Consider the following 24,869-nt stretch of genomic DNA (forward strand, 5'->3'; position numbering starts at 1 on the left):
AGAGGGGATAAAAGGGAAGCTGGGGATGGGAGATGAGTGTACGAAGGAGGAAAAAGGACGGTGACTAGGAAGGCAGGAGATGGTGGGAGAAATGGGTTGCGCATTATATTCCAATTATTAAAAAATGCTTAAATGTGCAATTCCCATAGGTTCTTTCAATAAAATATCACAATCACAATCACAATAAAACTTTATTAGCCAAGTATGTTTTGCAACATACGAGGAATTTCATTTGCCATACGGTCATAACAGTAAAAAGCAACAGGACACACAAAATGCATTTTAACATGAACATCCACCACAGTGACTCCTCCACATTCCTCACTGTGATAGAAGGTAAAAAACAGTTAAATCTCTCCCTTCTTTGTCCTCCAGCAGTCGGGGGCTTCAACCTTCCGTTGACGGGATGATCTTGACTCCCGTAGCCGGCGGCGAGCCTTCCTCGTCGGGGCGATCAAGCTCCTTTATCGGGGGGGGGTAACCTTGGCTCCCCCGCACCGATGATCTACCCGGGGTCGGGACCAGTCGAACCTCGTGCAGCTTTTGGAGCAAAATATATGCATAATTTGGGATATTTAGTGGACCCCTCTGACCTGGAGTGACTACTGACTACTGATTCTCCAAAGAATGGTTTCCTTTCACTGGTATTGGATATTGCAAAATGCAGTCCCCTATTGTCTTTCCACACTTTAGCTGTACCTCAATGTTTGCACCTGTGTTGCTAATTATTCCCAGATCATCCACTGATTACTGTGTATTGATCCCAAGCTCCCGAATTTAACGTCCATTTCCTACTGACTGTATTCTTTCAGCCATTTCATGGGAATATGGGGGAGAGATGCGAGGGATTGTCAGATGCATGAGAATTGCGCAAAAAATATATTATTGTACATCACAGGCTATTCTATACAAACTTTTAAATTGCTGAACTAAATTCCATCTTCCTTATTCTTGTAAATAACACTCTTTTAAATTGCAAATCTTTATGAAATTGCTTAATCTTACTTTTTTTGCATGGGGGCTCTTTATGCATAAATACGGGATAAAAGAGTTTAATAGTTAAACTTTTACTAATCTGTAGGCTGTGTGTGAGAACAGTGGTATTTTCTGAACATTAATATATGGCTTAGATATAATTGTACAAGGTCAGAATGTGCTTTTCCTGTTGGCTGTGGTTAAATTGTTTTTTTAAATTATACTTTCATGAACATTTCTGCCAGATGTTCTCAAATTTTCAATGCAATGGGTGAAGTCAAAGCTTTAAAGCCCCAAGAACGTGACAGTTTAATTAAGGATGTAATAGAACCAATGGCCTCTGAGGGATTGCGCACCATCTGCTTAGCATGGAGAGAATTTGACGATTCTCCTCTTGATTGGGATAACGAAAATGAGATACTTTCTGGCCTCACTTGTATTGCTGTAGTTGGTATTGAAGATCCCGTAAGACCAGAGGTAGGTGAACTGTAAACATGTTTAACGTAATGCAGGCTGTATGGGCATAAGCAAGTCTTTTTGGGAGGAGGGAATTATCCAAATGTTGACTTCGAAAATATGCTCTATAAAAATATCGGTTCTTTCAATATTGAGACCTTGAGCAGAGTTAATGTCTGATATTATATCCAATAATTTCCATTATTTGATCTTAATTTCCTTAATGAACTACAGTTCAACTTGGAAGAATTTGAAATTTGACGGCACATTTTTTGTCTAGATCCTTTTTTTGCTTCAATGGCAAAATAAAAACTATAAGCATAACATTTGAGCCACTGTGCTAAGTGATAAGAAGCTGATCATAAAATGGTGAAACAAGCATTATTTTATTCTCATGGACATTTAAAACAATATGAATTTATGTGTATTTGGTTGGGTTATTGCAGTGTGTTTTCTAAAAATGTCGCCTCTACATACAAGACTGGCATCTAATTTGCAAATGGATTTTTTTGTTAATTTGTACTTTCTTTAAATTTTCTTCAATGATGATTAAAATATTCCTCATTTATTATTGAGTTAAATCTTTTCCATTTTTTAATGTAAAATGTGGACATGAAAGATTGTATTTTCAAAGCAGTGCTAATTATGAATTGAAACTAAAAGCGTGCAGAAAGTTTGAATATTGAAAGTAAATTTTCTCTATTAAAGTTTGATTATTAAACGTGCCTGATCACAGCAATGTTATATCCTGAAAATAAATCAAAGGAAAATTAATGAACAGCCTGATAAAATAGTGACAGCAGTTGAATCAGAGGTCTGACCATGTCGATAAACCTGTTCTCCTCTTTATTGGAAACTAAACCGTGGACCCGTTGGGCCCAAACCTCTCGTGCATTGGTGCAGCACCCTCTCCTTCCCCTCCTCCTCCCCTCTCCCCCTCCCCCTCCCCCTCCCCTCTTCCCCTCCTCTCTCCCCCTCCCCTTTCCTCCTCTCCCCTCTTACCCCCCTCCCCTCTTCCCCCCTCCCCTCTTCCTCCCCACTAACCCCCCCTCCCCACTTCCCCCCCTCTTTCCCCCTCCCCTCTTTCCCCCTCCCCTCTTTCCCCCTCCCCTCTTTCCCCCTCCCCTCTTTCCCCCTCCCCTCTTTCCCCCTCCCCTCTTTCCCCCTCCCCTCTTTCCCCCTCCCCTCTTTCCCCCTCCCCTCTTTCCCCCTCCCCTCTTTCCCCCTCCCCTCTTTCCCCCTCCCCTCTTTCCCCCTCCCCTCTTTCCCCCTCCCCTCTTTCCCCCTCCCCTCTTTCCCCCCTCCCCTCTTTCCCCCCTCCCCTCTTTCCCCCCTCCCCTCTTTCCCCCCTCCCCTCTTTCCCCCCTCCCCTCTTTCCCCCCTCCCCTCTTTCCCCCCTCCCCTCTTTCCCCCCTCCCCTCTTTCCCCCCTCCCCTCTTTCCCCCCTCCCCTCTTTCCCCCCTCCCCTCTTTCCCCCCTCCCCTCTTTCCCCCCTCCCCTCTTTCCCCCCTCCCCTCTTTCCCCCCTCCCCTCTTTCCCCCCTCCCCTCTTTCCCCCCTCCCCTCTTTCCCCCCTCCCCTCTTTCCCCCCTCCCCTCTTTCCCCCTCCCCTCTTTCCCCCCTCCCCTCTTTCCCCCCTCCCCTCTTTCCCCTCTCCCCTCTTTCCCCTCTTTCCCCCTCCCCTCTTTCCCCCTCCCCTCTTTCCCCCCTCCCCTCTTTCCCCCCTCCCCTCTTTCCCCCCTCCCCTCTTTCCCCCCTCCCCTCTTTCCCCCCTCCCCTCTTTCCCCCCTCCCCTCTCCCCCCTCTCCCTCCCTCCCCTCTTTCCCCTTCCCCTCTTTCCCCCCTCCCCTCTCCCCCCTCTCCCTCCCTAGGAGATAGATTTAAACTAAAACGTGAATAACTAAAAATATAACACTGATTTCCAAGAAACTTCCTCCATTAGCACCAAAGGAACGGGTGCTAAAAGTAAGGTGGGCCTAAGATTATCGCGCTGTTCCGTTTTGGCTGTAGTTCAGAAACAAACAAACAAACAAGAGTTTTAGTATATAGATGGGCCATTCCCTGCACCTGTCCTCTAATTGCCCCATTAAGCTTCATATCATTGAGCTTAGTTATGTAGCTCATCCTATTTCTGCAATGAATATGTCTTTCTGTTTGTTTAATTCAATGCAGGCACGTATTAAAGTACAACAAAAATTATCTTCTCTTGCCACTGTCGAGTAAAGGCTGAATATTTTTGATGACATTATGTCTGCTATTCTTTAAATTGTTGATAGCGTTACTTTGAAGCAGGCTTCTCTAAAAATGTATTTGTGCCACTATCAGTAATAGACTGAGGACCTTTTACATCCTCTACACAAGACTATAAATTTACTATGAAAAGTTAACGCAAATGCATGAACAGTTTGATACTGTTTGAGGGATAAATGTTTCCCATGGACTTTTTATCCCTTGAATAGTTCCGGAAGATCGTTGCTCACTTTTGACCTAAGTAAGATTGAGTATTGCACGAGGTGCTGATGTAACTCGTTACATACCTTGAGATTGGAATTTCAGCCCTTAACCAGTGGAATAGGTGTTGAGTTCCCAGTGAGTTAAATGGACACAAGTAATGTGATGGAAGTTAGTTTTGGGCCTGTATCGCTGCAGCATGGTGGCACAGCGGTAGAGATGCTGTATTACAGTACCGGAGACCCGGGTTCAATCCTAACTATAGGTGCTGTCTGTACAGATTTTGTACATTCTCCCTGTGACTGCATGGGGTTTTTTCCGGGTGCTCCAGTTTCCTCCCACAGATGTACTGGTTTGTAGATTTATTGGCTTTGGAAAGAATTGTAAATGGTTACCATGATGGTTACAATGTGAAGTTAAGCTTCGAGTTGAAGTCATTGATTCCTCCTGCCTGCAGGTTCCAGATGCCATTAGGAAATGTCAGTGTGCTGGTATTACTGTGCGAATGGTTACTGGTGACAACATTAACACGGCTCGCGCAATTGCTACAAAATGCGGCATTTTACAACCGGGCGATGACTTTCTGTGTTTGGAGGGTAAACAGTTCAACAAACGCATTCGCAATGCAAAAGGAGAGGTACACTATCATTGAATTAAAAGTGTCAAAGTGTCTTATTCACTTGATATTGATATTACAAAATAGCAAATACTTAATCATTTCAGATTGAGCAAGAACGATTAGACAAAGTCTGGCCCAGGCTGCGTGTCCTTGCAAGATCGTCACCCACCGATAAACATACTTTGGTCAAAGGTAAATCAAACATTGCAAGTTCTACATTCCCCTACGGATATTTTTACTAGATGGGCATCGTGGTTCTGAATGAGAAGGTAGAGATTTGAGACAGTGTATATTTTTAGTCAGTGCATTCGCTTCAATTTGCATGTAGTCCTGCAACAACCTGAAATTTTATTGTGCATTTTATTGTTCATAAAAGTTTATTGGTATTTCACTGTGCACTGTTGGTTATGGTAGCTTTTAAGGTGCTTTTAAAACATCTTCAGGGATCTGATTTGTAGAAAGATTAAATTTTATGGTGGGAATCCTGGGCAGTCAATAATAACAGAAGGTGCAGCTGTCAGTGGTCAAGTCCTGTAATGGGGTGAACTTGTGAATAGGATGGAGTTGTTTTGGGACATGGAAACAAATGGCAGTTCTGGATGGTGAGGGTTTCTGGGAGCTTTTCAAAATAAGCTGCAGGTTTCCCAAATGAAAGTGCATCAGGAAGTTAAGTGAGTCAAACATGAGTGTAATGGCAACTTCCAGACTTTTCCAGTATACTCTTTTCTAACACAGGGAGTCGGAATGATTGTACACAAACCCCAACAGAACAGATCATCCAGTCGTTTTTCCAGTTTAATTAGTTGTTTATTGAAGTAGTTGTACAAACAAGGAGATGAACATACCAGGCTGTACTTTTTTCACATACAAGTCGTAGCTGGCTTCTCTGACCCTGGTCTGGTCCCAGGTCTCCAGGTCCATTCCCAGGTCTGTTCTGAACTGTATACTCTCCCTCCCTGTATCTGGCCACTCCCAGTCCCTATGCCCATGTATATATACCACCCTGTAAGTCTAATGACCGCCCCCAAGTAGCCAACATAATATGGCAAGATATATCTAGACAAAATAATATAATATGCCAACAGTAGCTAGTCTAAACATAAATGGCTCCTACACACCGGCCCCTAATTGTTCTACGTATATAACGAAACAATTACCAATAAACATTAAAAGGAGCTATATGACTTTACACATGATGGGGAAAAAAAGGTATGTACTATATGTTGGCATCTAATCTACTTTAGTGATTCTTCAATCTTTAGGGTCACCAGTCTTTGCTGTACTCGGGTCTCAGCTTCTTGGAGCAGACATATCTTTGTTATCAGTCTTTCCAAGATGTTGCTCTTAGTCTGAAGTCGAACTGTGCACACAAGACCTTGTGCATCTGGTATGGTCTCCAATATTCTGCCATTAGCCAGGACTCTCGTGGTGCAGTGGAATCAGCCACCACGACAATGTCACCTGGAGCAAAGCTTTTTACCTTTGACCACCGTTGTCGTTCTTGGATTAGAGGCAAGTATTCTTGAGTCCACCGTTTTCAAAAGAGACCTGCCATATATTGCACCTGTCTCCAACTGCGTTTAGTTTCCAGGTCTGTTCACCACGTTTGATGATGTACTTAAGCACTGTTGTGCTATCGGTCCAGAAGAAGGATTTGTCCAGTGGAAGCTGTAATTCTTTTTGCAGCATTGTGCCAACTCTGACAGCTAGGACTGCAGCTATAAGCTCCATTCTGGGAATCGTCATTTGTTTTAATGGTGCCACTCTGGATTTTCTCATTATGAATGCAACATGCACTTCTTTGCTATCGTTTTCCAGTCTTAGATATGAAACAGTACGGTAGCCACTTTCGTTGGAGTGTGAAAAGTGGTGCAGCTGTGCATATCTGATTTGACCAAAGCTTGTGGGCTTCATGCACCGGTCCACTTTAAACTCTGCAATCTTAGCCATCCTGTCCATCGCTGAGAGAAGGTTTGGGGTATGTTTTCATCCCATCCAAGTTTTTCCTTGCAGAGCTCCTGCATAATCAGCTTGGCTGGCAGAGTAAATGGTGCTAGAAATCCTAAAGGGTCGTATATAGAGTGACCACAGACAAGATGCCACATCTAGTGTATGGTCGTTCCTGTGCAGCAATTCTGAACTTGAACACATCTGTTTCAACGCACCAGCGCAATCCCAGTGCTCTTTTTATTGGCAGATTGTCTTTGTCCAAGTCCAACTCCTTTATCTCTTTGGTTCTGTTCTCTTGTGGAATGGATGCCAAATTAGCACGGTTGTTGCTGATCCATTTTGACAGCATGCATCCTCCCATTTGGCAGATTGTAGTCAGGTCTCTTACCATTTGAACTGCTTCCCTGTCCGGAAGGCATGGATTTTAAACAATCATCTACGTAGAAGTTGTTCTTTACCTCTTACCAGAGGTGACAAACACAGAGGTGTGTTTGTCACCTCTGCTGGAAAATTAGCTTTGTTGTCCTCAGCAGTTTTCCTTAATGCAATGTTTGCGCAACTTGGATACGACACGGCTCCAAAAAGATGTACCTTCATCCGGTATTCAACAAGATCTTGCTGCACATCACCATTGGGCCACCACAGAAATCGCAGATAGTCAGTATGCTTTTCTGATACCTGACCTGATGAAACATTGCTTTGATGTCAGCAATCAAAGCAACCGGTTCTTGTCTGAATCTGATGAGAACGCCAATGAGTGAGTTGGTGAGGTCTGGACCCTGCAGCAGTTCGCAGTTAAGTGACTCACAGTCAAAGACCACCCTTAAAGTTCCTTTCTTTGAATGATACACCCCGTGGTGAGGTACCAGAGATCTCCATCACTTCGATTCAGCTGGTCCACTGGTTCCCTTTCAGCATAACCATTGTGAATCATTTCTGTAAGGAAAGATGTATATTCATCTTGAAATTTCTCATTCTTGCCAAACTTGCATTTTAGGCTCTGGATGCACTGCTCAACAAAGCAACAGTTATTTGGCATGCTGGCATTTTCTTGTTTGAAAAGTAAGTCTAGACAATAGTGTCCATCTGTCATCCTTGCTGAGCGATTCATAATATCCAAGAACTTTACACCTTCTCTGGACATTTCCTCTGTTTCCTTGCTGGTTCTTTCACTGAAGTCGTGATTGTACTATTTGACCAGTAGCTCCTCTAGGTTTGCAATGGATATTCGATTGACAGCAGCAGCAGGGCAGCTATTTACATCCCTGCTGTCATAGTCTCTTCTCATGGGACCATAGATGACCCACTCCTGTAGGGTTTTCACAGCGTATGGTCCATCCCCTTGGCTGTTGACCAGCTCCCAAGGTTCCAATACCTTTGAAGCATTTGTCCCAATGAGTAGGTCAATGCCAGAGTCTATTTCAGGAATCTTGATATCCTTCAAGAAAGGCTGTTGTTTCAGATCTACTTGTCTGGGAATGTTTAGCTGAGAAACAGACATGGTCTTATGTGTGAACGCATCAGATAGTTGAATATAATCATCTTTGTCCAGACTAGATATTTCCAAACCTGAGATACGACGACTGATCACAGGCTTCACTTGGTTCATGGTACGCAAGAGAATTTTGGTCGTTTGTCCTGTAATGTTCAGCCTTCTCATCAAGCTTTCTGTGCAAAAGGTAGATAAACTTCCATGATCCAAATATGCGTATGTTTGCAACACTGTTCTCCCCTTGTGGCTCTTTACTTGTACCCGTACAATGGAGAAGATGCAGGTTTCATCACCGGCCCCAATATGCCCACACATTTGAGGTGAGAGAACAGCATTATTCGCAATTGGTTTTTCATTCTGTTCTGTATGTTCTGGTTTCTTTTCTTTGTCCTTTTGTTCAATGTGAAGTATTTCAGGATGATTTTGGTTGCACACATCACAAGACAAACGACTCTTGCAGTCTATGTTCATGTGACCTATTTTCAAACATCCAAAACAGACTCTCTTCTCCTTTAAGAAGTCTATCTTTTCTTTGTGCCCCTTCTTCTTGATCTGGGCGCCTCCCCCCACAATGTTTGACCACTTTTGTTACAGAACAGACAAGAACCTTGTGGCTGTGGTAGATACATTTCTTTTAATTCCATTTGTTGTCAGATTTTCTTGCACCTGTGCTTCAACAGGTATTACAGTTGTTGCAAAACTGTTTCCTCTTAGTTGCTGCCTTTCTTTTGCCTTAGCAAAAGTAGAGTACAGTACAGAACTTTATTGTCATTCGGTACCGAGGTACCGAACGAAATTACAGCAGTCACAGAACACAACAAAAAAGAAAAGAACACAGGACACACGACCCCAACACAAACATCCATCACAGTGACTCCAAGCACCCCCTCACAGTGATGGAAGGCAACAAAACTTCCACTCTCCTCCCCTCCCCCACGCCCACGGACAGGCAGCTCGACCCCTACCGAGGCGACCGACACGCACAGCCCCCGCAAGGGGATGGAAGGCCCCACGGCCGAGCCGCACCGGGCACTGAAACGTGCCGCGCCGCGCCGTCGATGTTAAGTCCAGCGGCCGAGCCAAGCCGAGCGATGGAAGGCCCTGCGGGCGATGGAAGGCCCCGCGGCTGAGCCGCACCGAGGGCTGAACCGTCCCGCGCCTGAGCCGCACCGAGCGATGGACGGCCGCGCCGGGCGCTAAACCGTTCCGCGGCCGAGCCGCGCCGGGCGATGGAAGGCCCCGCGGCTGAGCCGCACCGGGCACTGAAACGTCCCGCGTTCGTACCGGGCGATGGAAGGTCCCGCGGCCTAGCCGCGCTGGGCGCTGAAACGTCCCGCGGCCGTACCGGGCGACGGAAGGCCCCGCGGCCGAGCCGCGCCGGGCACTGTTAGGTCCCGCGGCCGAGCCGCGCCGGCGATGTTAAGTCCAGCGGCCGAGCCGCGCCGGGCGATGGAAGGCCCCGCGGGCGATGGAAGGCCCCGCGGCCGAGCCGCGCCCCGGGGAAGAGACCTAAAAAAAGAAAGGTTTCCCCCCGCCCCACCCCACACATACACAGCCAAAAACAAAAACAAAAACCATCCCAACACCGACGCACAAACAAAAAAAAAGGAAAAAAGACAAACAGACTGCCAGAGAGCCGCAGCCGTTAGGCGCAGCCACACGTGACAGTCGCTTCTGACAGTTGCAACTGGCTTAGCATCCTGGATGTTTCCAAAAACTGGATCTGATAGTATCTTCACTTGTTACTCTATGAAGTTTACCAGGTCAGAAAATCTAGCTCGAGCACTCCCTGTAGCTCACATGCCTTATCCCTCCATTTGTCTCTGAACTTGTAAGGCAGTTTTAGAAGGATAGTCTTCATATTGGAAGTGACATTCATTTCCTCCATAGCATTGCAACACCCTCTAAGGAACAGTGAGAACACTTTCAATGCTTTCTCGTCTTCTGATCTGATCACTGATCAGGCCAATGCCTTGACCATATACGCAGTGGCAATCTTATGTTCATTACCAAAATGCTCTTTAAGCAGATTTTTTGCTCTTTGACAACCATGGGCTGGAGATAAGTGTTGACAGCTGCGGACTAAGTCTTTTGCTTGACCTCATGTATATTGCTCTAGAAAATGTAAGCGGTCACTGTTATCATTAGTCTTTCTTTCCACTCCTCTCAAATGCCATGATGAAAACTTTATACTGCAAAGGATCACCATCATAAACAGGAATGTCTCTTGGTGGTAGAGTAGAAGAAAGATTTTGTTGAGCCAGAACAGTGATATCATTTTGCTTCAGAATTAGGTTATAGATATCGACTTGGTTTCCATCATACGGTACATGGGGGGTAGTGCGAACATGCCCCTGCGCACCCTTTTGCTCTTGAGTCTTTACCTTTTGCCTTTGAAGAGAGTGTTGAGTTAGATGGGTCCTATCACGAACTCCAACAGATGGTCCCTGAGTTGTTTGTTTTGGTGCACTGTTTGGTTTGTTGCACTGGATCAGGCAAGTATTCAGCTGCATGTGGATCTAATTTAGCTGATGTTTCCTTTTGAGCAGTTCTTTTTCTCAAATAAGAGTTCATCCCATCAGATACTCTAGAGCTGCTTCTTGATCTCATGGCCTCAAGTACATTGGTTGCTGCCAGTTCAGCATCTAGTTCCAGTTGTTCTTTCTTTCTTCTCAGTTGCTCTTCTTTTATTTTCAATTGTCTTTTCTGTTCTTCCTCTATTTCCAATTGTCTTCTCTTCTGTTCTTCCTCTCTTTTAAATTGTTGTTCTTCTTCTTCCAATTGTTGTTCTTGTGCCTCAATCTCATGCTTGCCTTTCAGGGCGGCAACCTATTCTATGAGAGCAGCCTTATCTGCCCGAGCTTTCATGCGAGCAGAGAACGTTGAATGAGCACATGATGAAGAACTTTACAGAATCTTTTCTGATTTTGCCATCTTGTGACTGAACATCAGATCTAACAACAACACACTATCCCTTTAAGATGCGTTGACATAAAGTCGTATCATCACAAATATTCAAAACAACTGATACTGTGCGATTCTTAAGGTCACTTCTTAGTTCTCAATTCTCCATTACAGCAGCCGTTTTCCAATACAGCTTATCAAGAAGCATCTGGAGAGAGAAAATAATTTTCACTTCAAGTCAAAAATATTCATAAAGAAGCATTAGAAACCAGATTACAGAGGAGGGGGGAATGGTGAAGAAAACAATGTGACAGGATGGAGACCAAAAGGGAGGAAGATAAACGGTGATGGTGTTGATGTTTAAGGCAACAACCTCTGGACTACCTCCCACTCAACCTCACTACACCCAACGGATACTCCTACATCAATAAACCACGCTCGGAAGGCCGAGGTGGTGGGATTGCCGTAATTCACCGACAGGACTTCAAGATCAGCCTCATCTCCATCTCATCTGCTCCTTCATTTGAACACCTGGCTTTCAAACTCTCTGGCCACACACAATTAGTCATGGCAGTTGTCTACCGCCCTCCCAAACCACACCCATCATTCCTTTCTGACTTCTCTGACTTTCTGACCCAGTTCTGTTCTCTCTCCCCCTCAATCTTCCTCCTCGGTGATTTCAACATCCATATGGACTCCACAATAACCGCTGACTTCACTGAAATACTCAACTGCTTTAACCTCACTCAACACGTAAATTTTCCCACCCATAACCGTGGGCACATTCTGGACCTTGTCTGCTCCACTGGACTAAATCTACATCACCTCTCTGGCTCCGACCCCACCCTCTCTGATCACTTAGCCATCACCATGTCTGTCAACATTCCCACCCCAGCTCCAAGGCAAAAACGCAAAATCAACTTCCGTAAGCTGAAATCTGTTTCAACTACCTTGCTCTCATCCTCCCTCTCTGAAATAATGTCCGCCTCTCCCTTCGTTGACCTCCACAGCCCCTCTGACCTCACTGACTACTACAACCACACTCTCTCCTCCTGCCTCGACCAGCTTGCACCTATAAAAACAAAAACAGTTTCCTTCACCCACTCTGCTCCCTGGTTTACCCCTGAACTCCGCATGATGAAAACTCATGCCCGCCAACTTGAAAGACTCCGCAACAAAACAGGTCTCACAATTCACTCCCAAGCCTACAAAGGCCACCTGCAGCACTACAAAGATGCCTTCTCCCGTGCCCACTCCACCTACTACTCTCAAATAATTCACTCTGGCTCCGGAAACCCCAAAACACTCTTCTCTACAATAAACAAACTCCTCAGCCCCCTGGACACCATCTCCCAATCATTCACAGTTGACAAATGCACCACTTTCCTTTCATTCTTCCAAAGCAAAATAGACAACATCTACAGCACCTTAACCACCAACACACCTGCTCCACCTCAAACCACCTGCCCCCCCTTATCCTGTCAACCCCTGCCTCAGTTCTCCCCAGTCTCCACCACCGACCTCTCTGACCTCTTCACAGGAATAAAAACTGCCACCTGCTCTCTGGACCCCATCCCCTCCAGCTTTGTCAAGGCCTGCCTTCCTGCTCTCTCTCCACTTATCACTGCAACAATAAACTCCTCCCTGTCCACTGGCATCGTCCCGCCATCTCTCAAAATCGCTGCTGTCACCCCCATTCTGAAAAAACCTGGTCTCAACACTGACACCCCAAACAACTTCAGACCAATCTCCAACCTACCCTTTCTGTCCAAAGTTTTGGAACGTTCTGTAGCTTCCCAACTCAAATACCACCTCTCTACCAATAACCTGTATGAAACTTTCCAATCCGGATTCCGCTCCAACCACTGTACTGAAACTGCGCTCCTCAAAATCACAAATGACCTTCTCCTCTCCTCCGACGCTGGCAACCTCAACATCCTCATCCTACTTGACCTCAGCGCCGCCTTTGACACCATAAATCACTCCATTCTCCTCACCCGACTTGAAACCTCCTTTAACATCACCGGCACAGCCCTATCCTGGTTCAAATCTTACCTCTCTGACAGGCACCAGTTCATCTCCATTAACAACTGTAAATCCCCCACCGCTCCCCTCCCCCAAGGTGTCCCCCAAGGCTCAGTCCTTGGCCCCCTCCTCTTCATCCTCTACCTGTTCCCCCTTGGTCAATTAATCCGCCGTCATGGTCTCAACTTCCACTGCTTCGCCGATGATATCCAGCTCCTCATCTCCACCAAGTCAATCTCCACCACCACACACTCTACACTGACAAACTGCATCACTGAAATAAAATCTTGGCTTCAATCAAATTTCCTCAAACTCAACTGCAACAAATCTGAAATCATCATCATTGGTCCAAAAACGCTCACCAAATCCACCCAAAACTTCATCCTCAATATTGATGGTCTCCCAGTATCCACCTCCCCTCACATCCGGAATCTTGGTATCATCTTTGATCAAACCCTCTCCTTCGACAAACACATCAAACACATCACAAAGACAGCCTTCTTCCACCTCAAAAACATTGTCCGTCTCCGTCCATGCCTCTCCTCCACAGCTGCAGAAACCCTCATCCACGCCTTCATCACCTCCCGTCTGGACTACTGCAACAGCCTCCTCTATGGCGCACCCTCAAAAATCATCAGTAAACTTCAATACATTCAAAACTCCGCTGCCCGTCTGCTCACCCACACCCCGATCCGTGACCATATCACCCCCGTCCTTTACAAACTTCACTGGCTCCCCATCCCCCAGAGAATCCAGTACAAAATCCCCCTCATGACCTACAAAGCCCTCCATAACCTGGCCCCATCCTACCTGACCGACCGACCTCCACAGGCACACTCCCACCTGCACCCTCCGCTCTGCTACTGCCAATTTCCTATCCCCCCACATCCGGACCAAACTCAGATCCTGGGGGGACAGGGCTTTCTCCATCGCTGCTCCTACCCTATGGAACTCACTACCTCAAACCGTCAGAAACTCCTCCACACTCACCACATTCAAAACATCACTGAAGTCTCACCTATTCAGTACTGCCTTCAACCACTGAAGGTCACCCCACCTTCTGTCTCCTTTCTTTGTTCGTTTACTTATTTATCTATTTATTCACTTCCCTATGTTCTCTAAATCCCTGTAAAGCGTCTTTGAGTATATGAAAAGCGCTATATAAATGTAATGTATTATTATTATTATTATTATTGCTGCTGAAAATGAGAGGACTTTGGGCAAAAGGCCATCAAATTCCTTTAGTGTTCCATTGTGCAGAGAATATACTGAACTGCACATAGGAATAGATTTAGATTTGCTTACATGTTCAGAGGACCTCCTAGCTTCCATGCATTTAAGAACAAGACTGCCACCTGGTGCAAATTGTACCATATAAATAATTGCAAATGTAATGACAGCTAACTAAAAAGACAAAGTCATGTGACTGAAAGGGCAGAAGTAAAACTGAAATGCAGCTTTGAAATTTTCAATCCTGGGTTTTGGCTAATTTATCCATTTGAGGAAAAGTTACCATCATTTGATGAATGGCCATTGGTCTTTAATGTCAATTTTTCTTTAACCAATAATTTTCCTTTTATGGTGAATGATGAATGAATAAGTTTATTGGCCAAGTAAACATAGCACAAAAAGTAAGGAAATTTGTGTTTGGTAGATTATTTCTTTGTTGTAACAATGCTTCTTGGCAATAAATCGTATACCGTTGGAAAGCCTGTTTATTTCCCTTTTAAATGGTGCCACATTTGTAAGGAACATGCATTTGTGGGATGAGCAGCAGAGCTGAGTATGTGGGTTGCGCCCATGAAAAATCTGCCAAATCTTCTCTGCCAATGCCGAACAGCTTATTCTGCCATTGACTCTTGTTCGGTGTTGTTTGGTGGATGGATGATTGAAGTCTGAAGAAACAAGACATATTGGCAATTTAACAATTTATTCATTTAATAAACAGGAGCCTCAGTAGCGTGTGGAAGAACCATACACAGCCACAACAGCCTGGCACCTCCTCCTCATGCTGGTCACCAGCCTGATCACACACTGTTGTGGGATGGCATCCCATTCTTCAACCAGCATTTGTCGCAAGTCAGCCAACGTGGTTGTGTTGGTCACTCTGGCACGAACAGCACGCCCAAGCTGATCCCACAAGTGTTCAATGGGGTTGAGGTCAGGACTGCTGGCAGGCCATTCCATCCTCTCCACTCCCAAATTCTGGAGGTAGTCTCTGAGAAACCCTGCTCTGTGGGGGCGAGCATTGTCATCTTGGAAGATAGAGTTCGGTCCCAGACTGTGGAGATATGGGATTGCCACTGGTTGCAGAATCTCATCTCGATATCTCTCTGCATTGAGATTTCCTCCAATGATGACAAGCCTCGTTTTTCCAGTGAGGGAGATGCCGCCCCACACCATCACACTGCCTCCACCAAAAGATGTTACTCTATCGGTGCAGCAATCAGCATAGCGTTCTCCGCGTCTTCTCCACACTTTGACCCTATGATCCAACTGCCGTAGACAGAATCTGGACTCATCGCTGAACATAACGTTCCTCCACATGTTCAGGTTCCAGTGCACGTGTTGCCGACACCAGCGCAAACGGGCCTGACGGTGAAGGGCAGTCATGGCAGGCCTCCTGGCAGCCCTATGAGACCGGAGATCGGCTGCGTGCAGTCTGTTCTGAATTGTCTGGGCAGAGAGCCGTCGGCCATATCGTCCTGCAAACCTTGACTGCAAATCTGTAGAAGACAGCCTATGGTTCCTAAGTGCTGACAGGATGAGGAAACGGTCTTCTTCGGGTGTCGTCTTCTTGGGACACCCACTTCGCTGTCTGTCTCTGACATCCCCCGTTATTTGGAACTTGGCCTTCACTTTGGAGATGGTAGTAGGGCTCACTCCAAATAATGCCGCAACTTGGTTTTGCGGAACACCAGCTTGAAGTTGCCCTATCGCACGGGCCCTATCCAGATCAGTCAAACGTGGCATGCCGATTCTTGGAGCAGACACCTACTGACCACTGTAGCAGGGCCCATGCTCACAGATGCTGCCAATCAGGTGCCAATCAGGCACCTGATTGTCAGCACCTGGGGGTACCAGAAGCACAAAACATGAGTCAATAGCAACAGCAGAATAAGCTGTTTGGCATTGGCAGAGAAGATTTGGCAGATTTTTCATGGGCGCAACCCATATACTCGGCTCTGCTGCTCATCCCACAAATGCATGTTCCTTACAAATGTGGCACCATTTAAAAGGGAAATAAACAGGCTTTCCAACGGTATAAGATTTATTGCCAAGAAGCATTGTTACAACAAAGAAATAATCTACCAAACACAAATTTCCTTACTTTTTGTGCTATGTTTATGTGCATATACAAGGTGCTCCGCTTGGTGCTCCGCTCACAAATGACAACACAAACATACAGTTAACAATTAAGAATAAAGCATAAACACATCAAAACAATAAGGATACAACATTACGATCTAAACATGTGGGTGAAAATAAACCAGAACAAAAAAGAGACTACAGACTTTGGTTATTGAGTAGAACTACCACTCATGGAAAATAAGTGGTTTTTATGTCTGTTTTTATGTATGCAGTTTTTATTCAATGTTTTTTATATACATGCAAACAATTTTCCAGTGCTGCAGAAAAAAATAAGACATTTAATAGTTCATAAATTTATTGCTAGAGAAAATAGATAGCTTTCTTCTTTTTTGTTTAATAGTAACTTAATTTTGAAATTAAGTCTGTGGAATTCTCTGCCACAGAAGGTAGTTGAGGCCAGTTCATTGGCTATATTTAAGAGGGAGTTAGATGTGGCCCTTGTGGCTAAAGGGATCAGGGGGTATGGAGAGAAGGCAGGTACAGGTTACTGAGCTGGATGATCAGCCATGATCATATTGAATGGCGGTGCAGGCTCGAAGGGCCGAATGGCCTACTCCTGCACCTATTTTCTATGTTTCTATGTTTCTAAGATATTCGAGTTAACTTGCTGCACGGCTGAATGAATCATGTTCTTCACAAAAACATATCCATTGCAGCAATGTAAGTGATTGCTGCAAACCTTAACTAATCTGCTTACTTGGCACCTTAAATATGAATCAAGAAGTTGTCTGGACTATTTTATGATATTTCTTTAATATTCCAACATAGAAACATAGAAAATAGGTGCTACTCCTGCACCTATTTTCTATGTTTCTATGTTTCTATGAAACTTTTAAGTGCGACTGAGGCTGTATTTTGTCCAAAAAAGGCCATGGAGTCATGGAATTTGAACCCATTCAACTTTCCCTGTTTGCTCATTGAATTGTGCATGGGAAATCAAAACATAAAACACTAATTAGTAAATCTGTTTCATGGGAAACAAATCAAACATGTCAAACTCGGGATGGGATGTTGCTGAGGCTGGGAGTGAAACTTTTTAGACGAATTATCCAAAATGATGCCTAGTCTGCCTAAGATGGATGTATAAACAGAAAATGCTGGGACCTTTCAAGTCGTACAGCATCTACTGAAGATCCTTTATCAGAACTAACTTGACAGCGTCTTCAAAAAATTAATATTTTTTATTTTTTCATCAAGGCATTATTGATAGTACTGTTATGGAACGAAGGCAGGTGGTAGCAGTCACAGGTGATGGTACTAATGATGGGCCAGCGTTGAAGAAAGCTGATGTTGGATTTGCCATGGTATGTTCTTAAAACAAAAAGTGTATAATAGCTTTGTTTCGGACCTTTAAATTAATCTTGGATATCTTAAAATGTAAGAATGCAAAGACCTTTAAAAACTCAATGGATTTCTTGATGCAATTGTGTTCCTCATCCCAGCATATAACTAGTTATTTTAGCTGTTACTTTCTCTCCCAGGGTATTGCTGGAACAGATGTGGCCAAAGAAGCCTCGGATATTATTCTAACCGATGATAACTTCAACAGCATTGTCAAAGCAGTAATGTGGGGCAGAAACGTGTATGACAGTATTTCAAAGTTTCTCCAGTTCCAGCTTACTGTCAATGTTGTAGCAGTGATTGTGGCCTTCACTGGTGCTTGTATTACACAGGTATGTGGGGAAAAGGAGCATGCAAATATACTGCAAACCTTTCAAAACTATTAAAGATTGAAGGTCCGAGAGATTGTACTTAGATTGTCTGTGGTAATAGATTTTCAGTTAATTCAATTAATGGTTTGCCTTATAAATACGTACTCGGTATCAACTGGAAAGCTTGAGAACCATGACTAATGAGCATGTCTCCACCATTCTTCCCCAATCTGATTCCATCTGGCAACCAGCCCCTCCACCTGGATCCATCTATAGCTTCCCAATTCCTGCCTGGCCCACAACCCTATATACTGCCCATCTACCATGTATTATTTCAGTCCAGATGAAGTCAACACAAAATGTTGACTATCCATTTCCCACCACAAATGCTGACTGACCCACTGAGTTAATCCAGCAGTTTTTTTAAATCCTCGTTTATGCCCAATCTCTGTAAATATCGCAATTCCAAATTTCCTGTTGATCTAGCAGTGAGACACTAAATATTTATCAATAACAAGAGACACAATACGAAGCAAATTATCCTGACCTTAAAGGGCTTAAGCTAGGCTGGCCTGACCTGACCCAATTCTGAATGCTTTATCGGAGGCACAGCTGACATATTGTCAGAGTTGTACAGCATAGAAGCAGGCCCTTTGGCATGGCGCTTATATGCCAATCATCATTCCTATCTATACTAATTCCATATCTCATTTGACATGCTTGCCTTCATTGGGAGAATATGGAATACAAATGTTGGGACATATGCCAACAGGTGTTAGTGAGACCACACTTGGAAGTACTGTGTGCATTTTTAGTCCCCAGCTATAAGAAGGAGATCATTAAGTTGGAAAAAGTGCAGAAGAGATGATACCTGGATGATACCTGGAGTGAGACGTAAAATGCTGGACTAACTCAGCGGATCAGGCAGCATCTCTGGAGAAAAGAAATGGGTGATGTTTTGGTTTGGAACCCTTCTTCCTTTTCCTTTTGTCCAGACCTATTCCTTTTCTTCAGAGGTGCTGCCTGACCTGTTGAGTTATCCAGCATTTTGTGTCTATATTTGGTATAAACCAGCATCTGCTATTCCTTCCTACATGTTACTTGGACTTGTGGGCTGGTGTTGTTAGGAGCAGTTGGATAGGATGGAACGTTTCCTTTGGAGCGTTAAAGGCTGAGGTGTGACATTATGGAGGCTAAAGTGAATGCGAAGTCCCTTTCCCCAGAGTAGGGGAAACTAAAACTAGTGGCTAATAATAGGAGAGATTTAATGGGTACCTTGGGCAACTTTTTCATTTAGCAGATAGTCAATATCTGTGCTTAGTTGCCAGCTGCAAGATAAAGCGTTAAACATTATACCCTTTATCTTGTATCTGCACACTGTGGACGGTTTGGTTATAATCTTTTTTGCTGACTGGATTGCCCGTAACAAAGAGCTTTTCACTGTACCTCTGTACATATGACAATGATAAACAAAACTAATTTTGAGCCATAAAATTCCAGCATCTGCAGTCTTTCGTCTCATAATTCTGGAAATGATCCATTTCCATAGGCTGGAACTGTAAATATTTAACTATCTAGCCTAAATGTCTAGACTTCGTCATAGGAATCACTTGTGGAGCGCCTTGACTTGGAATGAATTGTAGTTGTAGAATTGGTTCACCTATCTGGATAATTTTGGTCTCCTTCCCAACCAGAGAAAATTTATATTACCAATTAAAATTCCATCTAAATTTTGTAGAAAGCACCAACTCGCCCAAAAAATATCACTGGAATGGACCATCAATCCTGACCCAAACCATAAGCAATTACAGCGTGCTTTCAAATGAAAGGATGGCTTTTCTCAAGTCGTCCAAATTTCTTTCTTTTGCACTTCCAACCCCCGGCCACCACAAAACCTTTCTTATCCTTCCTAAGATCTTTTTGGAAATGGATGTGGGAACCTTGTTTTGTTTGACTTGATGCTTTTTGCTGGTCTCTCTTGACATCTGCTTGACTGGTTCTCAATTCTCTGATGATCTAATGGTTAAAAAGTCTCTGGGTTGCTCTAAAGGGAATGTTGCTTTATTTGATTATTGCATAACTCTGGTTATTTGTATGTGCATGTATTTGTGTACATTATATTGAAATTCATAATTTTCTTGGATTAGTTCAGCACTTATAGTACAGAAATGCTGAGTGTAAAGATGTTTGTAAACATTTGTTTGTTCTCTATTTTACCTGATGTAAATTCTAAGGCTTTGCTTTTTTTTTAGGATTCTCCTTTGAAGGCTGTGCAGATGCTTTGGGTAAATCTAATCATGGATACATTTGCATCACTTGCTTTGGCCACTGAACCTCCCACAGAAGCTCTATTACTACGAAAGCCTTATGGCAGAAATAAACCACTTATCTCTCGTACCATGATGAAAAATATATTTGGTCATGCCATCTACCAACTTGTTATTGTGTTTACACTCTTGTTTGTTGGTAAGCAAAGGGCATTAAACCTTAAGTCTGGGTTTTGAATATGTCACTTGTTGCATTTTGATTGGAAAATAGTTCTGACTGGAATTGCATCTGGGTTTAATATCTAAACTTACTAAAAATTAATGCATTACTTGACTGCATCATGTTTTAACTGGTACAGAAATAGTACTCGGAGACTGTAAGATGACACCTTCATGATGGCCTGTTAGTGATGGTTGTTGTGATGGTAACTACAATTTCTCTGAACTTCCAGACCTCCTTGGATTTGAGAAGATTAAAGGGTAGTAACTAATTCTTAGGCAAATATGGAAAATAAGAAATGTTGGGCAATTAGCCAAACATTTATGGGGAAATCTGGAGAAACTGAAAATGGTAACTGGACACAGTTGTAAAGGTTTTGAGGCAATTTGTATATGACAAAACTTTGAGGCTTTGACTGGCAAAGCAGATGAGGGATGATGAGAATGTGGAATACCTGAAATGGATCAAAGGATTTGATACAATGACATTAAGATGTTATATTACTGCCCATTGGATTGTAGCCAATGGTGTTAATGAAAGATTGATTAGCCACCATTTTCAGGTTGGCGCATTCTATTTATTTTATTTAGTGGATTGTCACAAACATCGATGTTTGGGCCTCAGCTACTTAGGATTTTTATTGATCATTTAGTTGAGGGAGGCAGATGTAATATATCAGTGTGCTATCAATACAAAGATAGTTGAGAAAGCAACTGAGAGGATAAAGCAAAGGAATGGCAGTTACAGTGCCCTCCATAATGTTTGAGACAAAGACCCATCATTTATTTACCTCTGTACACCACAATTTGAGATTTGTAATAGAAACAAATCACATGTGGTTATAGTGCACATTGTCAGTTTTGTCATAAAGGCCATTTTTATACATTTTGGTTTCACCATGTAGAAAATACAGCTGTGTTTATACATAGTCCCCCCATTTCAGTTTTTGACTTGTGGCTTCACAGGCGTTTGTAATTGCTCAGGTGTGTTTAATTGCCTCCTTAACGCAGGTATAAGAGAGCTCTCAGCACCTAGTCTTTCCTCCAGTCTTTCCATCACCTTTGGAAACTTTTATTGCTGTTTATCAACATGAGGACCAATGTTGTGCTAATGAAATTCAAAGAAGCCATTATGAGACTGAGAAATAATTCTCTCTATAATAAAGAAAATTGCACTTTTAAATACAGATCAAAAAATTTTAACTAAAATACTAGCGAATAGATTAAGTACGGTGATGAATAAATTAATACACCCTGACCAAACAGGCTTCATTCAGAAACGATACTCATACTATAATCTAAGAAGATTATTTAATATTATATATTCCAAGAGAATTATTAATGAAGATCTAGCAATAATCTCACTAGATGCTGAAAAAGCATTTGATCAGGTTGAATGGTCTTATTTATTTTTGGTGATGGAAAATATGCAGCTAGGGGAGAAATTCTGTACATGGATAAAACTGTTATATACAAATCCCACGGCTAGAATATTTACAAACCAAAGGTTGTCATCGAAATTTAGCCTAGCTAGAGGTTGTAGACAAGGATGCCCGTTATCCCCATTATTATTTGCGCTTGCTATTGAGCCACTGGCAGAAAGAGTTAGGGGGCATCCGGAAATACACGGATATAACACAAAGGACACAGAGAACAAAATTTCTCTATATGCAGATGACGTATTAATTTACATCACAAAACCAGAAATTAGTATTCCAAACTTATTAAAGCTAATAACCCAATTTGGATCACTTTCAGGATACAGAATAAATTGGAATAAAAGCGAAATTATGCCAATAAGGGAACATAACAAACAGATAATACAACAATTTCCATTTAAAATAGTAAATGAAAAATTTAAATATCTAGGTATCTATGTAACTAAGATATATACATCATTATTTAAAGCAAACTTCCCCCCGTTACTGAACAAACTACATAAGAATATTCAATACTGGAAAACACTCCCCATCTCAATGGTAGGCAAAATTAATGCCATAAAAATGATTTTTTTACCGCAAATACTATACCTTTTTCAGACAATTCCGATATATTTGACAAAAAACTTTTTTAAAAAATTGGACTCTATTGTTAATGATTTCATCTGGGATTATAAGAATCATAGGATAAATAAAAGACACTTGTGTAAATCAAAAATAAATGGAGGCCTGGCTTTACCCAATTTTTTGTTTTATTTCTGGGCAGTTAATATTAAAAATATGAATTTCTGGTTGGAAGAAATAGATCTTCAACCAGACTGGTTAAAAATGGAAAAGGAAGATTGTTTGCCTTTTGATATTGGTTCGATATTATTTGCCACGTCTAAATTAAACAAAAAAATTTATAGGGAAAACCCTATAATATTTAGTGCTATACGAATTTGGAAACAATTAAAAAAGACATTAAAACTAGATAATTTATCGCTTTTTCTTCCAATTGTGAATAATCCTTTGTTTAAGCCTTCATGGTTAGACCGGGGTTTTACACAGTGGAAGAATTATGGAATTAAAAATATGGGACAACTTTATAAGGAAGGCACCTTTCTGACATTTCAGGAGGTGCAACAGATTTATGGTCTTCGTGGAAATGATTATTTCAGATATCTTCAACTTAGAGATTACGTAAAGTCGAACTCCCAAAATTTTCAAATTAGAAATTCAGAAATTCTTGACGAATGTTGGAACAAACATCCTAATACAGAAAAATTAATATCTTATATATATAATATTTTATTAGACAGTGACATGCCTTCTACGGATTTATATAGACAAAAATGGGAAAAAGAATTAAATCAAGTAATAACGAAAGATACTTGGGAAGAAAGTTTGCAACATATAGATCAGTGTTCACTAAACGCCAGACATTCTCTAATACAATTTAAAGTATTACATAGGTTACATTATTCCAAAACAAAACTACATAAAATTTTCCAACATATTTCACCTAAATGTGATAAATGTCAACATTTAGAAGCTACATTATCTCATATGTTTGCAAACTGTATAAAAATTAAAAAATTTTGGGTAAATATTTTTAGTATAATATCTAAAATAACCAGCACACAATTGGACCCAGATCCAAAATTAATTATACTCGGAATATTAGAATTAGAATTAAATAAAACATTCAGAACAACACAAAAAAACTTTATTGATTATAGTTTAATAACAGGAAAAAAATTAATTCTAAAATTTTGGAAAGGCCCTACGGCCCCCACAATTAAAATGTGGATTATAGAAATGACGGAGACCTTAAACGTGGAAAGAATCAGATTTTCCCTGTTGGACAAACAGGAATTATTCATTGAAACATGGTCTCCTTTTATTGTTTACTTAAAGGGTCAGAATAGTTCAGCACAGGAACCTGACTAGCACTCGGACTAAAGAATGAATGAAATGCTATACTTTGGAATGTACGAATATATCTCGAATGAAGTTTTTGTTATTTTAATAAATTTTTCCATTCTTCTTTAACTAATTTTTTCCTTATTTTTATTTATTTTTTTTGTTTTTAGTTATTTTTTCTTTTAAATTGGTTTTTGTTTTTAGTTTTCTTCTCTCTCTTTTCTTTCTTCACTTCATCTACTTCGTTAGCTTTATTTAGTTTATATAAAATAAATTAAAAAAAAGGGGTAAAAGGTATATAATAATAATTGACAATATTATCAATTCAAAAATGTATGACTGTAAGGATGTAAACAGGTTATGTACCTATCCCCAATAAAATTTTATTTAAAAAAAAAAATAAAGAAAAATCCCCAAACACCTGTCCGACAGATCAGAAACACTCTTCAGGAGTCGGGTGTGGATTTGTCAATGACCACTGTCCGCAGAAGACTTCATGAACAGAAATACAGAGGCTACACTGCAAGATGCAAACCACTGGTTAGCCGCAAAAATAGAATGGCCGGGTGCAGTTTGCTAAGAAGTACTTAAAAGAGCAACCACATTCTGGAAAAAGGTCTTGTGGACGAAGATTAACTTATACCAGAGTGATGGCAAGAGTAAAGTATGGAGGAGAGAAGGAACTGCCCAAGATCCAAAGCATACCACCTCATCTGTGAAAGACGGTGGTGGGGCTGTTATGGCCTGGGCATGTATGGCTGCTGAAGGGCTCACTTATCTTCATTGATGATACAACTGCTGGTGGTAGTAGCATAATTCTGAAGTGTATAGACACATCCTATCTGTTCAAATTCAAACAAATGCCTCAAAACTCATTGGCCGGCGGTTCATTCTGCAGCAAGACAATGATCCCAAACATACTGCTAAAGCAACAAATAAGTTTTTCAAAGCTAAACAAATGGTCAATTCTTCAGTGGCCAAGTCAATCACCCAATCTTAATCCAATTGAGCGTGCCTTTTATTTGCTGAAGAGAAAACTGAAGGGGACTAGCCCCCAAAACAAGTATAAGCTAAAGATGGCTGCAATACAGGCCTGGCATAGCATCACCAGAGAAGACACCCAGCAACTGGTGATGTCCATGCA

At 42.3% G+C, this 24,869-nt stretch overlaps 1 protein-coding gene across 7 annotated transcripts in view; it reads left to right on the forward strand.

The window, feature by feature from the left end:
• Window positions 1-24,869, forward strand: part of LOC144603650 (plasma membrane calcium-transporting ATPase 1-like) — a 105,564-nt gene that overhangs the window by 72,732 nt on the left and 7,963 nt on the right. For all 7 annotated transcript variants that reach the window (XM_078417208.1, XM_078417202.1, XM_078417207.1 and 4 more), the window contains exons 12-17: window positions 1,221-1,452; window positions 4,339-4,518; window positions 4,605-4,692; window positions 17,441-17,547; window positions 17,725-17,916; window positions 20,148-20,361. In XM_078417208.1, the coding sequence (XP_078273334.1) occupies window positions 1,221-1,452; window positions 4,339-4,518; window positions 4,605-4,692; window positions 17,441-17,547; window positions 17,725-17,916; window positions 20,148-20,361 (1,013 nt within the window). The remainder of the gene's footprint in view (window positions 1-1,220; window positions 1,453-4,338; window positions 4,519-4,604; window positions 4,693-17,440; window positions 17,548-17,724; window positions 17,917-20,147; window positions 20,362-24,869) is intronic.

The sequence above is a fragment of the Rhinoraja longicauda genome, chromosome 20, assembly GCF_053455715.1.
Source record: "Rhinoraja longicauda isolate Sanriku21f chromosome 20, sRhiLon1.1, whole genome shotgun sequence".
Taxonomy (NCBI): Eukaryota; Metazoa; Chordata; class Chondrichthyes; order Rajiformes; family Arhynchobatidae; genus Rhinoraja; species Rhinoraja longicauda.